This window comes from Rutidosis leptorrhynchoides, unplaced genomic scaffold, assembly GCF_046630445.1.
Source record: "Rutidosis leptorrhynchoides isolate AG116_Rl617_1_P2 unplaced genomic scaffold, CSIRO_AGI_Rlap_v1 contig167, whole genome shotgun sequence".
Classification (NCBI taxonomy): Eukaryota; Viridiplantae; Streptophyta; class Magnoliopsida; order Asterales; family Asteraceae; genus Rutidosis; species Rutidosis leptorrhynchoides.
The window spans coordinates 54779-71013 of NW_027266416.1; the positions used below are offsets into that span (position 1 = coordinate 54779).

Consider the following 16235-nt stretch of genomic DNA (forward strand, 5'->3'; position numbering starts at 1 on the left):
GAAACTCATAAGAAACTTACATTGAAGGTAGTCTAAAATATTCATGTGTTAAAATATATGTATTTTTTAATTGATGAATTTCTTAATCATTTATCTCTCTGTTTAGTTGTTGTCAATGTGGCAGAAAAAATCGTTAAAAAACTCTATCAAAAAACTTGCGCTGCATGTGCTCTTAACAATAATTTCTACTATACTATTTGAGTTTCACTCATTAAATATTAAAGACTTGCATTAAACATGCTATTAATCTTTATGTTAAATCAATATCTCAATCATTTCCCTTTTTATTTTTCTTGTTGTTAGCCATGCCATGAAAAGAATTCTGGAATTTTGTTTGCTCAAAATTTGAGGAATTTCCAAAGCTCTAGAGACGGTGTTATTTCCGATTGTAATCATGTAGCGAGTTAACCGGGATTTATTATGTTTTTTGAAACTGGGATTTATTATCATGTTAATGAAGACGATAACTATTTTATTTTATTTTTAAAAAAAATTAAGGTCGTATGCAAAATGAATATGAAGAAAAAATAATTCATCGTCCACGTCTGCAGCAGACAAGTTAGTTTGATAGGTTTTCTTCATAAAATAAAAAAAAAGTTAGTTTGATCGGTTTGGTTGGTAATAGAGTCCACCTAACTTAGAATGATCCATGATGTACATGATTGCTGCTAGTCAACTTTTATTGGGTCCGAATACTTTTTTCATAATTTGCCAGCTCAGCATCTTATTCCACTTTATAAGCAGACACCACCTATCAGAGTCCTCCTCCTCCTCTCCTTTTATCTATCTCTGTACAAGCTTCCAAGTAATTCTTCGCCTTTATATTTTTCCTCTTCTCTTCATCATAATCATAAAGTTTATTTATTTCTCCGAAATCTCCGTTAACAAGCTTTATTATCTATCAATCATGTCTTACTTCGACCCACAGGAAGATCCCCACTTTCTCGATTCATGCTCTCTCTGTAGCAAACCACTAGCGTCCGACTCTGATATCTTCATGTACAGGTCGGTTAATTATTATTTTTTTCCTGATGGAAAGTTTTGATTTCTTGTTTCCTCCTATCCTATTATCAGCAGCTGATTCGGTTTTGTTTTTGCTTTTGCAGAGGGGACACGCCGTTTTGTAGTTCCGATTGCAGACAAGAACAGATAGATATGGATGAAGCTAAAGAGAGGAAGACATGGAAACGAGCTTCTACTTCTTCTTCATCATCTTCTTCTAGATCTGTTTTTATTCGACAATCTTCTACTTCTTCTTCTACTACTAATTTAGATTCTAAAACGGGATCTGTACGGACAGCTGGAACTACTGTTGCTGCCGGTGCTTAATTCGTAAAAGAGTTCCGGAGGTGTAAAAAATAAGTAATCAGACGGTGGTGGGGGTGTCGATCATCCTCCGCAGTAGAAGAATTCGACCATTGATTTATAATGATATGGTCCCTTTTGTAATCTACTTCTTCTTCTAAATTTTGAGGCAGTAAAAACGTAACTACAGTAATTTTGGAATGGAGTTTCTCTACCTTTTGGTTTGGTTTGGTATGTATGACTCTAGTTTGGTAGAAGTCCTACAACCTTTCTCAATTGTAATTATCGATTGAATCGAAAGCGAACAAATAGATCTAGTTGATTATATCATTGAACCGACCGACCGACGTTTGTTAAAAAATTTCGATCGAGCAGTATTAATTTGGTCCAAATGATTGGAATAGTCACGACACCACAATTAACGTAACGCGGTTCCTAAAAGAGAGGAATTCCAAATTAAAGTGGGCCATCTGAAATGTATTTTCCGAAACTACACGAGGCCAATTAGTTTAGTTGGTTTTCTAAAATGGCCCTTTTAGAGTCAGGCCCGGCCCATTCATCAATGGCTTAACGATAATATGTACTTGTCTACATCTTGGAATGTTCTGGATCCGTTGACCGTCCTCGGGCAAACCGGACTTTTGCGTTTTGACGGATATATAAACCCTTCCCAAGGATTTTTCAAAAACCTTAAAGTATCTAGACATCACTAAGCTCTCAACAGCTATACACTCACTAAAGACTAAAGCCTTCATACAAGCATAAGTACACCGGATCACGTTCCCTCTCCGGTGAGCGACCGTTCAGACCACCATAGTCGAAGACGGTCAACTATCGGCGTACGACCCTTTCTCCGGCGACAACCCGACTACCTCCAGTCTCTACAAAACAGTTTTAAACATCATCGAAGCAACAGTTTGCCTATAATAATGGTCTTAAGCTGTTTATAATAAGTTGAGCCTTTGCAAATCGATCTTAACTTATTTTCCAAGTTTGAATCACCAAGTCAATGCCACTCCAATTTACACTATGCTTATCGGTCTGTGGTGGTTCGATTTGAGACAGATCCAAATTATGAACAAGAATCAATTGGTTCCGGTTAATTGGACCTGAACCGGACCATTTCATTCAAAGTGCAAATAGAAAGACACAAATATCATAACTGAAAACCAACTGTGTATGAATATATTGAATAATATGCTTGTTTGTCTAGACAAATAATCTTGTTGTACAACACAACACAACCAATCATGTCCATATCTATTTCAAGCAAAGTTGTGAAAACAAATATACAACCCCTTCATAATACGGATCGAGCCGACAATAGAACTCAATGTATAACTTAAAAAAAATATCACAAGGAGAAGGGTTTAGCATAGACATCAAATGGTGTGCAGGCAGTTAGTTGTGGCTCCTGTAAAAGAAACAAAGCAAGCAAATATCAGCAACCTTTCTTCTTTGTGTAAAACAATAGCAAATCGTCATAAAATGGTGGTCCCTACTAAGCAAGCATAAGATTACCTGTACACTGCCACCGAGTCCGCCACTGCCTCCACTCAGAAGCATGGAGAGAAGAGAAGTCACGGCACCACCACCCAACAAGTCACCACCAAGGCCGCCGCCGCCGCCGCCGCCGCCGCCCAAAGAACTTTTGATGACGGAACGCATCGAATTGAGAATGCTCCCATATGTATTCCATTGTCCACGCTCAATGGCTTGGATGAAACAGTAGGTCATGGCTCCTGTGGAGGTTACCCTTGATAGAGCCTGATTGGTAGAAAGAAAGAAAAAATAAATAAATTTTAATCAATATTGTATTTCAAACTTGACTGACAAGTCTCAAGTTTTCAGAAGCTTACGGAAGTATCTGCAGATGTTTGATTATCATCACAGCCACTGAAGGAGATAACTTCCCCACCACTAGTGCCTTTCCATAGGCCTGATCGTGGACGATGGTCCTCCCATATATACTGTCCACTCCTGTTCCCATTCCCATATAACAAGATCAAAAAGGAGCAAATTTGCTTCATTCTTCTAGATTCTAGCAATGTAAACTGTATAATTGCAGCCTATCAATAATTTTCTACCTTTTTTACAGTTTTGAGTTTCATGCTATGAGAAATAGGCAATTACTAACCTGTTCATTCTACAAAGATATGGTAAATCAAGCACGGTACCGCTATGACAAGCATCTATTAGGGCATGAAGTTTAACCCCCGTCGGAAGAGGTCTGACGATAGCTGCATTAATCTCATCATCAACAATCATACCCTGAGTTTCAAAATCCAGAGGACATAGAGTTTCGTCGTATCCATCAACTTCATCTCCGGTATAGTTTCTTTGTCTTGAGCCATGACCAGAATAATGAAACACCAGGAGTCTCCCGGTTGACATCCTTGCACAAGCCAGAATAACGCCATCCTTATATTTTGTTTATTTGGAATTTTGTAGGGATCCGTTTGTTCTTCTGCATTTCAAGTGATTGCTTAGTAGCAGAAAAATTTGGAACCATAAAAGAGAAGGTCAAATGCCTATAAAGTCGGCAGGGACGAATAGGCATATTTTCCGATAACAAATTCAGAGAAAGAAAGAAGTGTTAGCTAAGAATAATGTCTAGAAACAAGTATATCCAATATTCTAGTTCTTGCAAGGCAGACACAGAAAGTTAAGTACGAACTCCTCAAGTTGAAAGCTAGCAGCCATTACAGCTACAGATCGCTAATATAGCATCATTTTCCATGGTCAGGTCATCATTCCGATTGATTCTCTAAGAAAATCCATTACAGTCTAAAGTTCAATTCAAAATGAACAGCTTAGCGACAATGACTAGTCCAGTTCTTTCCATGCTCTCCTTCAGAGTTCCACTCGAAACTTTCAGATCAATGATGGCTTTAAAAGAGGAATTTAAGAGGTAAACAGCATAGATTGTGAAGACAAAAATCATAACCAGTGGAGGTTATCATAAGGGATCTCTCTATTTTCCATTCCTTCCTATTTGGGAGTTATCAAAATGGAAACAGCTAAAATCATTTATTTTTTCAGAATCTAGTAGTTTTTGAAACAATTTATGAGCAGCTTGAATAAGAAAGAAACAGAAACTTCACTCGCATGAAGGAGGCAACACGCCTATGATAAGACAGGTATAAAGCTGAGATAAAAACCAGTCGAATCCTCCTTATGCGTTCCATTATATTTATATTCAGATAACCAATGGAAAGTTCATCTAAATATTTGAACTTGAAGCTCGTCGGTTTGATCATTAATCAAAATGGTCAACGAAAATACATAAACTACAATTGAAAAGGAAACATCTATACAATGCTATTTTTCTAACGTTTCAAATATCAGAAAAACAATCAAAATCATAACAATCAAATGAAGTCTAGGTAGAAAGAATTAGGATTTTACCTGTGAGCATAATAATGGATTCATCAGGGAAATGAAACTTGTTAATGAGAAGGTAACGCATGCATTTAGCATCGTTGAGACAACCCTTTAGCTCGTGCCTCGAATATCTGTACGATATCCCGACAATCAAAGCCCTTTTCCTCCCGTGGGCGTGTGCCGGTGGGCCCGGAGGCGCGTGATTGTAAGGGGACGGTGGCGGTGGCACGTAGTGAGCGGACGACGGAGAAGGAGCAGGAGGCGCTTGACGATGGTCACCGATGTTAGTGACAGCCTGGCAAATAGCACAGCGAATGGATCGTGCCCCCGGCGGAAGCTGTAACGGCGTATGGCAGCTGGTGCAGTTGACCAACATCATCGGACTTTGACCGTAGCCGCCGTACATGATGACTGTGATCGTATGGATTAGAAAAGAATATAAACCCAATTCAAAAAGCTATGTGAATCTTCTTTTTCCTTAGCGTAATTGCAGATTTGGGCGTCGAAGAAATTCGAAGACCAGTCAATTCGCGTTATAATAAAGTCTCCGTGTTTTTCAATTATCGATCATGGAAGAAGCACTCATTTGACAATTGTTTGTATTTTATTTTTTTCACAGTTAAATAATTTAGACGTCACTTGTGTGGATTAATTAGCTAATGCATCTAACATTCAAAGACTCAAAAGTCGTAAACTTCACAAATCTCTATAAATTAATAATTTTTTATAAATTAATAATAATGAGATCGTAAAATTTTAATAATTTAGCATATATCGTTTAATCGTTAATAATTATTAATTTATATATTATATAATTTATATTTTTAATATGTAAATAGAGATCATGATATATATCGTTACTAATTTATATATATATAATATTTATTATGTATATTGGTTAAATTTATGTATTTTTATTGATTAATTTTTAATATTTTATACATATTTTATTTAAATTTTTAAAATGTATTATCGTCAACGATTTTATCGAAATTCTTTAAATGGTTTTGAAATTGCAAATTCAAGTCCATAAAAGATTAACGTTTAAGGTGCGATGAATTGCATTATCGTTGACGATTTTATCGAAATCCTTTGGAGGTTTTGAAATTAAAAATCCAAGTCCATAAAAGATTAATGTTTAGGATACGATGAATTTTACAATTTCGGTATGGAAAATAGATGTCCAATCAAGTATTATTACAAATTATTTAAAACATTATAAACTTCTATTGCTAGATGGTGGATCATCGAAAAATCAAGAACAAATGATAACTCTACATCAAATTTTCTTAATGTACTAAGAAATATTAGAGATGAGATTGAAGGTGATATTAATTTTAAAAATAAAAAAGTGAAATTAAATTCATATTTTCAGAAACTTTCTTAGTTTAGTTATGAATTATGTATAAAATATTTTGATACAAATCATGAATTATTAATTAATATATTCAATGATCTATATGTATTTATTTTTTTGTATTATTTATAAATTTATCAAATTATTAATTTACCACGTTGGTCCGGACTTAAGATCGGAGAAAATTATTATTTTAACAAAATTATTAATTTATCGAGTATTAATTTATCGAGGTTATACTCTAACTTTATTTATTTTTATATACAAGTCAGTGGGCCCGTCCGTTGAACGGGTAATACATATCTTTAAAAATTAAATATATATCTAATAAAAAATTATATAATAATTATTTATATTAAACATTATTTAATTTATATAAAATATTATATCAAAAAAGAATTATTTAATTTTATATCAGTTATAATTATTTGATTTCAAAATCTACAATTCTATTAAACTAAAATTTATTTTATTTTCAAAATTAATAAACATAGCAAAAGATAAAAGTTATATATCAATGTTTGATTTTATAATATAATTTATAATTACATCTAATCAATTTAGTTGTTCTTATTATTTGAAAAAATAATATATGTCCGTTTTAATTAAGAATAAAAAAAATATAACGGGTTTTATGAGGCATAATAGTTTTGATTAAAAAAATTAAAAAAAATAATATATATTATAATTTAATTAAGAATATTTTTTCTTAATAATATGCCCGTTTTTTGAATAGAAGAAAGAAGAAGATATATACGTTTTAATTAGAATAGAAAAAAAAATATGAATTTTATTATGAATAATTTTTTAAATAATAGATAGGACATTGATTAAAAATAAAATTATTATATTAGAAAAAAATAATTGATAGAATTTTATTAAGAATCATCATGTTATTATTGTATTTTGATTTTCTAATTAGAATATAAAAAAATATGTATCATTAACTTAAAATTGTAACTTAAAACTTAATTAAACTCAAAGTTTTAAAATATATGTGTCAAATTACTATTCGTTTATAAAACGTCATGTGTTGGATATTGATTTGATAATAAAATTTACAATTGAAACAAACTTAAAATTAAAAGTCTCGCTATTATCTATAAGATTTTTTCATAGATAAAAATATCATTTTCTTTTAATTATTATATTTTGATTTTATTCAAGTAATTTTGATAATTGCGTTTTCGAAATGTAAAATTTTTTTATGTTATGAAAGTATCACTGTGGGTCTGACTTTGATGATCAAAATAATTTTTTTTTTAAGGGATGATGAATTTTCTTATTTATTCTTATTTTTTTTTCATAGATGGAAATAGCATTGTGGGTCTGACTTTTGATGATCAAATTTTTTTATTTTTTTTAAGGGTATGATCAAAATGATTGGTCTGACGAAAAGTCTGAAAATTGATCGAAGTTAGAATTTATTTATTTATTTTTTTTGGAAGATTAAAATTATTTTTTCTTGAGAATCTCTAGAAGTTCTAATATCTAAACTAAACTATACACTGATGAAAATTCATAAATCCTGGAGTTGAGTGGTTATCGGTTAAAAAAATAGAAATAAAAAAGTTTGATGGTATCGGTTCGATTTGCTTAATGTTAACAAATCGATTTGATTCTACTCAATTAGCTTTTGTTCGGTTAGCTCGACTTGCCGGAAGGAGGCTGTTAAAAGTCAATTAGGTTTCTTCATTGCTTTCAATGGGCTGTAGTTGGGCTTTTATAATTGTGGCATTGGGTTCCCTTTTCCAAGCCCTTTAACTTACATGACCTAGGGCAAAATATTTTGTACAATACGCACCGTTTCATGTACATATAAAGCTTCAACAACGGAGTACGACTGTATCGTCGTGTTAGATTTTTAGGGTTTCCGCTGCTTAGCCTCTCGTCAAGACTCAGCGAAAATGGTATGTACTCTCAATCTCTCGCTTGATTCGTGATATGTCATTTTAAAATGAATGCTTTAAGCTTCGAATTGCACAGTCGCTTATTGCTGTAAAGTTTCATTCATTTTGCTCGACGCATCAAATAGCTCGATTGTTGACGAAGATTCATTTAGCTTAGCTCATCAAATAGTTCGATTGTGGAGTTCGATTCATTTAGCTTAGCTCATCGATGAGCTCGATAGTAGAGATAGATTCATTTAGCTGAGCTCATCTAATAACTCGATTGCAGAGGTAGTTCATTTAGCTTAACTCATCAAATAGCTCGATTGCAGATTATTAAGCTGGGAATGATGGGAATAAAAAAGTAGAAAATCGATTTAGCTCTGTGTTCGATAATGATTATTGAACTTTTAATTGATAATCTAACGATCAATTTTATGCCTTTGTTATGTAGACGAAGAGAACCAAGAAGGCCGGTATTGTTGGGAAATACGGTATGCATTCGAGAACTTCTGTTTTTGTTTAGCCGTATTATATCATATTTTTTTCGGTTTACAATTTGGTTTGATCTGTTTTATTTGGACTATCAGGAACGCGATATGGTGCCAGTCTGCGTAAGCAGATTAAGAAGATGGAAGTAAGTCAGCACAGCAAGTACTTCTGTGAGTTCTGTGGAAAGGTATTGAGCTACATACCATCATATTGCTTTCACTGATATTTTTAGCTTTAGTTATCATACTCTAGAAGAGTTGAGCTTAGAATATATACTTTTGGTTTTCAGTATGCTGTGAAGAGGAAGGCTGTTGGAATTTGGGGTTGCAAAGACTGCGGCAAAGTGAAGGCAGGAGGTGCTTACACTCTCAACACTGCAAGTGCCGTGACTGTTAGGAGCACAATCCGAAGGTTGAGGGAGCAGACTGAGAGTTAATTTTATCAACCCTATCTAGTTTCATTTCTTTTGGATGTAATTTTGTGATGACTTTAGTTTGGTGATTTTCAATTTCTTTAATGTTTTGTTTAGACAAATTCTCTTGTGACCGTTTCAGGCAGATTTTTGACATTAATTTAGTTGATCATTATGGAATCGTTTTATTTTGTGTTCTAAGCCTTCGCAAGTTACTGGAATCTGTTATTGTATAATGTTTTTGCAATATAATTCTTTAAGGTGTGGTTTGGTCATGGTTAATTGATAGTGGAACCGCCAAGATTGTCGCATTCGTTAGTAGTAGTATTGTGAGAACATTAGTTAACCCATTGTACGTTCGCTTTCCGAATATCTGAAAGCAATTTTGAAATTGATGTACATTAACGCAATTACAAAATTGATGGATGCCTCACCAGCTTAGAATTAGAAAAGTACATTTGAGTTTGACGCATGTTTCTTGTGGCAATCGCTAGCAAGGGGAAATGACAATTTTGAAATGCAGGGGTGAAGAGTAAGAAATCCTGAGGGCTTTATATTATATGGAGTATATACATATTTAAACAGTACTATCCTCGATATAATACTTATAGTAGTAATTGCTAATTAGATACCTGAGCAATATTGAAGTAAAATTAAATTAACTATAAACATAATACACAATTTAAATTTGAGGAAATTTTAAGTTGGTGGGATGGAAAAGTTGCTATTCTTCATTCACTCATTCATTTTTTAAAATCACAATCATGAATGAAGTATATAGAGAGAGCTACACGAATTAACATTACCAACACTAGATTCTAAAAAAGCCGTGAGGTCCTTTACTGGCTCATCCGCCATCATCCTGATTGTATAGTTTGTTGTCATCTATCTTCTTCTTCTTCATGTAGTATTTATGTAGTAGTATTGAGTTGTCAAATCACACGATAGGGATGGGAAGGCTGTCGTTGTGATGATGCATTTGCTGCTTCTGGGCAGCTTTCACAGCCGCTACTCTCGCTGCATTGGCTCCCCGATTAGCTGCTGCCACCGCCCTGTTTACTCTTTCGTCCACCTTCCCCACATCATAAGCTCTTTCTGCTGCTCGCCGTGCTTCCTGCAAATTGCATCAAGACCAAAATGACCTTATCATTCAAATTCAAAAAGCAAAGGTTTTTTTTTTTTTTTGAAGAAAATTGCAATAAATAATAGATAAGTTGAAGAACCTGGACTGCATTAAGCACTTTGGAGTGATAAACGGCCACTGGAGATACAGGATATGTGGTGCTCTGTGTACTTGGGACGTCTAGGATTCCATTTTGCCAGTGACCAGACTGTGTTTCTCCGTTTCTGAATGTGTACATTCCAAGCCCTTGCCTTCTTCCTTCATGCCAAGCCCCCTCATAACGGTGCCCGTTTGCGAAACGATACACACCAAACCCATGCATCTTGTCTGCGAAATATTCTCCGGCATATGTGTCCCCATTTCTAAAATAAAATAACATAATTTGAGTCAGCTATGACCTTCATCGTCCTAGACAGCATACCAAATACATACATATATACATGAACCTAAACATCTAGGAACACAAGAATCCAACAATGCATACGCAAACACGAAAGTACATCTAGCTAAATTTCTTTGAACTACGACTTCCAAGCGAGAGACTCATATTTGAATATTTGTATTATGTTTATTCCAAGTTTTCCAGTTTAGAAAATTTGGAAAACAAATTCACAAGGACTGATTACTGAAATGCAATCTCCATTACATATCATCACATCCTAAAATCTAAGCAGCTCAAAAAATTCCAAAAATGCATACAAAATTTCATAGCATCAAGGATCAAATTACCTGAAATGGTAATGGCCAAACCCGTGCTTGACACCCCACTTGAATTCCCCAACATACCGGCTGCCATCCTCGCACGTATGGACGCCACAACCATGACTCTGTCCATTAGACCATTCCCCAGCATAAACATCTCCTGTATAAAACCTATAAACGCCAAAACCATGTCTAAGTCCTTGCCTATACTGACCCCTATATCGGCTTCCTCTCGCCCATGTCTCTACTCCATGGCCATCGTATTTCCCGTCAACCCAATCACCCTCATACCTTCCACTCATATAGTAATAATACACTCCGCTACCTGAGCAGTTACCCTTATGAAATTCACCTTCGTAAACATCTCCATTGCTGTAAACCTGAACCCAACATCCCGACTGAGGCCTTTTCTCAGCTTTCGGCCGCGACCCGATTGACCAAAATACAGGCAAATGAGAGTTGGTGGCAGCGCCGGTTTTAGAAGTAAGCTGCTTGATTGGGAACGACCTCGCTAAGAATAAACGTATAGAAGGGAGACGAGGCAAGGCCAAATTTAACGAAAACAAAAGGGCAGCAGAGAATGCGAAAGCCGATAGGAAATCGAGAATGAAAGATTGGGTTGGGTGCGAAACTACAAAGTAAAAGAAAGGGAGAGATAGAAGCAGGATTACACGGAGGTGGATACGGACGGTACGGCGGACGTGCCTCAGGCGGCGGAGGAAGCGGACAAATCCGGCTGATTTGACGGAAAAGGATACGAACATAGGAGACGGTGGCGCCGTAGCCGATGATGGGTTCTGACCGTGGTGGTGGCTGAAGCGGTATAAAGTCGGGGACTTTGAGATGGAAGAAGAGTAATTAGGTCTCTTATAAGGCGTCGACGAGGAGGAGGAGAGTGAAGGGGTAATTGGGTCATTGTGTGGGTGGTGCAAATGGGCCTCGGAAGCAGAATCGGGAATCGTGATTTCCAATGTAGGTATCTTGGTGGATGAATCGAATTGTTGCTGTTGGATTAGCAACTGAATATGGTTTTGGTGGTGGACAAGGGGCGGTGTTGGGTTAAAATCGGAAGAGACGCCGCTGCTTTCTTTTCCGATCTGAACTTCCGATTTCTTCTGATGCATTACATAAACAAAAATGATATAAGAAAAACCAGAAATCTCTCTTTCTTTCTCTCTTTATTCAAACTTTCTTCTTCTTCTTTCTTCTTTCTTGTTGTTGTTATTATTGTGTTTTTCTTGTTGATGATGATTCCTTCAAATTCAATGCCTTGTTGTTCGATTCTTATGTACCGCACAGAGTGAATTAAGGGAGTTCGATCTCTCTCTTCTCTCTCTCTCTTAATACATTCTCGATCGATCTAATCTCTCAATCAATCTGGCCGTTTATAGATACAAAAGTGAAATTAAATGAACAAAGCGAAGTCTTCGTTAGAGCTTTTCAGGTAAAATCAGACAATTTTTGGGCTAAAATTTCATTTTCAAATTAGACAACTGTGAATCTATTTTTCCATTTGCTATTTTCTTTTTAAAGAAAACTATTTTTTGTTTTTCTCTTTTTGTAAAATTTTCCCTCTTCTGACTCTTAATTACTTATGTGCCACGAACTTTTCCATATTTTTTAAGCAAAACCGCCATACAGCATTGAAATTTTATTTTTAACTTGACGATCAAGTTATAGATATTTTTTGTTTTATTTAAATATTCTTTAGTATAGTTTTTTTTTCTGAAATTATATATTTGGATATTCATATATATTCTTTAACATGTTTCAATAATCGAAAAATACAGACGTAACTATAAAATATACTACAATTAATTAATAATAAAATCACGATTAATTAATAATTGATAAGCTTCATCTGAATTCGACCATTGTTTATCTGCTGGCCTTTTGGAAATGGTGTCTCAAGCTCTTTACTTGAACTAATTATTAAGGAGTGGGAGATCGAATTTAGAATCGTATAGATAGATGTGTAATTAATCTAGAGGAGATGGACAAGTATTCAAGGATATTTTATACTGTTTTGAATAGCGGGATTTCAGATCGTTCTCTATTAATTGTAAAGTTAAAAGTTTTTGATGGGATGAAGAAGAAAACTTCCAGATATTATAATATGTGGAGATCTCACCCTTCATATGAGCTATTAGTGAAAAATGTTTGGTTAACTCGGGCGGAAGGTAGTTTGTTAAGAAGGGTTTGGCTTCGATTGAAAGCAGTTAAGGTTGCTTTACTGTCTCTTAACAGGCGTGAGTTTGTAGCTATTTTTTAAAAAGTCTGATCTTGCAGAGAGCAGCTCTCAATGATTCAGACAGAGTTATAAAATGATCCCAACAATAGAGTCTTGCTAGAGAGTGAGAAGATGATGTTGAGTCAATTTAGGTTACTACTGAAACAAGAATACCAGTTCTATCAACAGAATACTCGTTGTGAATGGATGAAGATGGGAGATGTTAATAAGAGTTTTTCCACTGGTTAGTGAAGATTAGAGTGGCTAGAAATGCTATTCAGAGCTTACAAGGACCGTCAGGAGAAGTTATAATAGAACAGGCATATATAAGTGCTTGCATGATTCAGTATTATCAGATGTTATTGGGGCAGGATAATCATCGTCGGGTGGCTTTTGATCCGAGTATATTGAGTCAGGGTGCTTTGTTATCGGAGGAGGATGCGAGCTGGCTAATTCGAGATGTCTCTAAGGCTGAAGTAAAGCAAGTTTTATGGAGTATTAATGATGGTAAGGCCCCGAGAATTGATGGCTTTAGTACTCTTTTCTTCAAACATCGTTGGCAATTAGTGGGAGGGGAGATTACATAGGCTATTCTTTCCTTTTTTAGTATAGGAAGACTAGTAAAACAATTATGCTTGACTACACTTACAATCATCCATAAGACTACAGTGCCGTAAGGATTGAAGGACTATAGACCAATTGCATGTTGCACGATCATCTGCAAGATCATCTCAAAGGTACTTACTGCTCGCGTTGCTCATATCTTACCAGATTTGATCAGTCCACTTCAATCTGGTTTGGTGGCAGGAAGGCTTATTACAGACCATATATTAGTAGTTCATGAGTTGGTTAGGAACTATCATAGAGTCTTACCTAATTTATTGTGTGCTGTTAAAGTGTACATATGTAAGGCATATGATTCAGTTTGAGATTTCTTAGAAGAGGTGTTGTTTAGTTTCCGATTTCCACATAGATATATTAACTGGGTGATGATTTATGTTTGTATGGTGAATTATTTTTTGATGATTAATGGAAGTGTGGAAGGTTTTTTCCCTGGTTAAAAAGGACTTCGTCAGGGAGATCCTATTTCTCCTTTACTGTTTATTTTAGTGATGGAAATATTATCCAGATTATTGTTAGTGGTTCCGGATGGGTTCAAATTTCATAGAGGCTCTGAATTTTTGAAGTTGAATCATCTCTGTTTTGCAGGTGATCTTTTCTCTTTTAGCATGGGAGATGAATTCTCGGTGTTGTGGCTTAAGAGACAGCTAGACATTTTTTATGGGTTTTCTAGTCTACAAGTAAGTCAGGAAAAAAATAACATCTATTCAGTGGATGACATACTACAAAGAGGGATGCAATATTGGGCGTCTGTGGATTTTGTGAAGGAGTATTGCCTGTTCGTTATCTTGGTGTGTCGTTAATATCTACAAAACTTAAGAAGAAGCGCTGTCTGGCTCTAGTTGAAGCTGTTTCTAACCGTTTGAATGGCTGGACTGTAAAGCATTTATCGTATGCTAGGCTGACGTTGATTTCCTCTATTTTACGTAATTTACATGTATTTTGGTGTCTAGCTTTCTTATTGTCGAAGGCTATTATTAAAATTATCGATGGGAAGTGTAGATCGTTTCTTCAGATCGGGATAGAAGAATCGAAGAAAAACTTGGTGGCATGAAAGTCAGTCTGTAAACCAAAGCGAGAGGGAGGGGTTGGTGTGATAGATCTATATGTTTGGAATTGAGCAGTTGTGGGGAAGCAAGTATGGGCTATATTGACAGATAAAGCTTCCTTGTGGGCAAAGTGGACTACGGAAACGAAATTGAAGATGTTGAGTTACTGGGGACTTCAAAAACCTCCTGACATAAGCACATCTTGGGGGAATCTGTTGGATCTCAAAGAAGATTTGAAGAAGTTCTTTGTGTATAAGCTTGGTTTGGATAGTAATGCATCTTTTTGGTATGATTTGTGGCTGCCAAATAGTGCGCATAGTGAGCTATTTTTTGATATCAGATTTACTGGTGCGGAGATTGCTCGAGACTATAAAGTTAACCAAGTTTGTGTTGCAGAACAGTGGCAGCTCCTTATGCCGATTAGCACAGATATTGCAAATGCTTGGAAACTGTACAGTCGGTTGTTGACTCGTCTATATCAGATGAGATCATGTGGACAGCTGCAACAACGGGTAAGTATACGATATCTTCAGCTTATGAGGCTCTTAGAACTAGATCTCCTGTACGATGGGTTCAACTTGTATGGGAAAAAAGGTTCTAGTCCTCGCTATAGTTCTATTTGTTGGTTTGTTATATTGAATCGGTTTGCTGCGAAAAAAGAATTTATCGTTGGGGGATGTGTGATAATGTTGTATGCCCTTGTTGTATATCGATGGAGGAAACGAGAGATCACCTATTCCTTGAATTTTCATTTTCGTCTTTGATCTTTGATCTGGTTGGAAGTTATGCGTTTTATTGGTGTGACACGAGGGCCTCGATCTTGGAGACAAAAACTGGGTTGGTGGTGTCGAAAAACAGGGGGAAAATCGCAATTGGCAGTGTTACGAAGACATATTTTATGTGCTACTATTTACTACATATGAAAGGAGAGAAATGAATGTGACTTTCACAATCAACAATTTAGTGTTCGAAAGGTAATTGGTGGCATAAGAGAATCAGAGCTGTGTTATTTTGCTTGTGTCTTCAATAAAAATTTTAATATTTTGATAACTCACTGATACCATTTTTTTTATATGAATTATCTTTTTATATATTTTATTTATAACGGTTTGTCGTGATGAAAAAAAAACTTATTTAAAAAAATTAAAATAAAAAATTATAATATATTGCTATATTTTTGTACCATTTGTTTAACTACTGATGGACTTATATTTGAAAAAAAGAAATCATCATGTCAAAAGTTCCACTGAACTTGTATCAGCCTATGAGGAGTACATTGAACAAAGATTCAAAGTTGTTTGAGGCCGAATACTTAAAATAAAAATAAATAAATAAAGACACAGAGATATTCAAGTTGTTTGAAATCCAAAAAGAAAAAATCACGAGGAATGGATTGATCACATAAATGAGCCGACAGAGTAACGACAAAAGATTTTCATGCTTCGTTTTTATTTTTATATTTTGAAGTTGATTAATTTTTTTTAGAAAGAAAATACTCGTATGAATTATTGCAGGACGTTTTTATACGAGGGACGGAATTAAGTTATCAACCAAAAAAAGAGCTTATTTGTATTCTGTTGTAAAATGGAATTATTTGTAATAAACCATTTTGTATAAATAAAATTAACCTTGGCACAATTTGGAAGAAGTCATCAGTTATCGAACAAGTCT

At 35.0% G+C, this 16235-nt stretch overlaps 2 protein-coding genes and 1 pseudogene across 2 annotated transcripts; 1 reads left to right on the plus strand and 2 right to left on the minus strand.

Moving 5' to 3' along the window:
• Positions 1-2659: 2659 nt before the first annotated feature.
• LOC139881514 (metacaspase-1-like) lies at positions 2660-5068 on the minus strand. The gene is given in 6 exon segments (XM_071865974.1): positions 2660-2719; positions 2827-3072; positions 3165-3285; positions 3443-3683; positions 3686-3772; positions 4714-5068. Coding segments are annotated over 6 exon segments (1110 nt in total).
• A 3315-nt stretch (positions 5069-8383) lies between these two features.
• On the plus strand, positions 8384-8863 carry LOC139881515 (large ribosomal subunit protein eL43-like; annotated as a pseudogene).
• Positions 8864-9776: 913 nt separating this feature from the next.
• LOC139881503 (uncharacterized) lies at positions 9777-12301 on the minus strand. Its single transcript, XM_071865966.1, has 4 exons — positions 12272-12301; positions 10692-11779; positions 10063-10324; positions 9777-9953 (listed from the first exon to the last, which is right to left on the minus strand). The coding sequence occupies exons 1-4, from the start codon at positions 12299-12301 to the stop codon at positions 9777-9779; spliced, it is 1557 nt and encodes a 518-aa protein (XP_071722067.1).
• Positions 12302-16235: the final 3934 nt, after the last annotated feature.

Excerpts from the sequence above, each read along its gene's own strand:
- LOC139881503 (XM_071865966.1), bottom strand. The coding sequence starts at position 12,301 with ATGGCGGTTTTGCTTAAAAAATATGGAAAA. Across the intron at positions 11,780-12,271 it reads TGCTTAAAAAATATGGAAAA|AAGAAATCGGAAGTTCAGAT; the intron begins GTTCGTGGCACA and ends GTAATGCATCAG. Across the intron at positions 10,325-10,691 it reads TTTGGCCATTACCATTTCAG|AAATGGGGACACATATGCCG; the intron begins GTAATTTGATCC and ends ATTTTATTTTAG.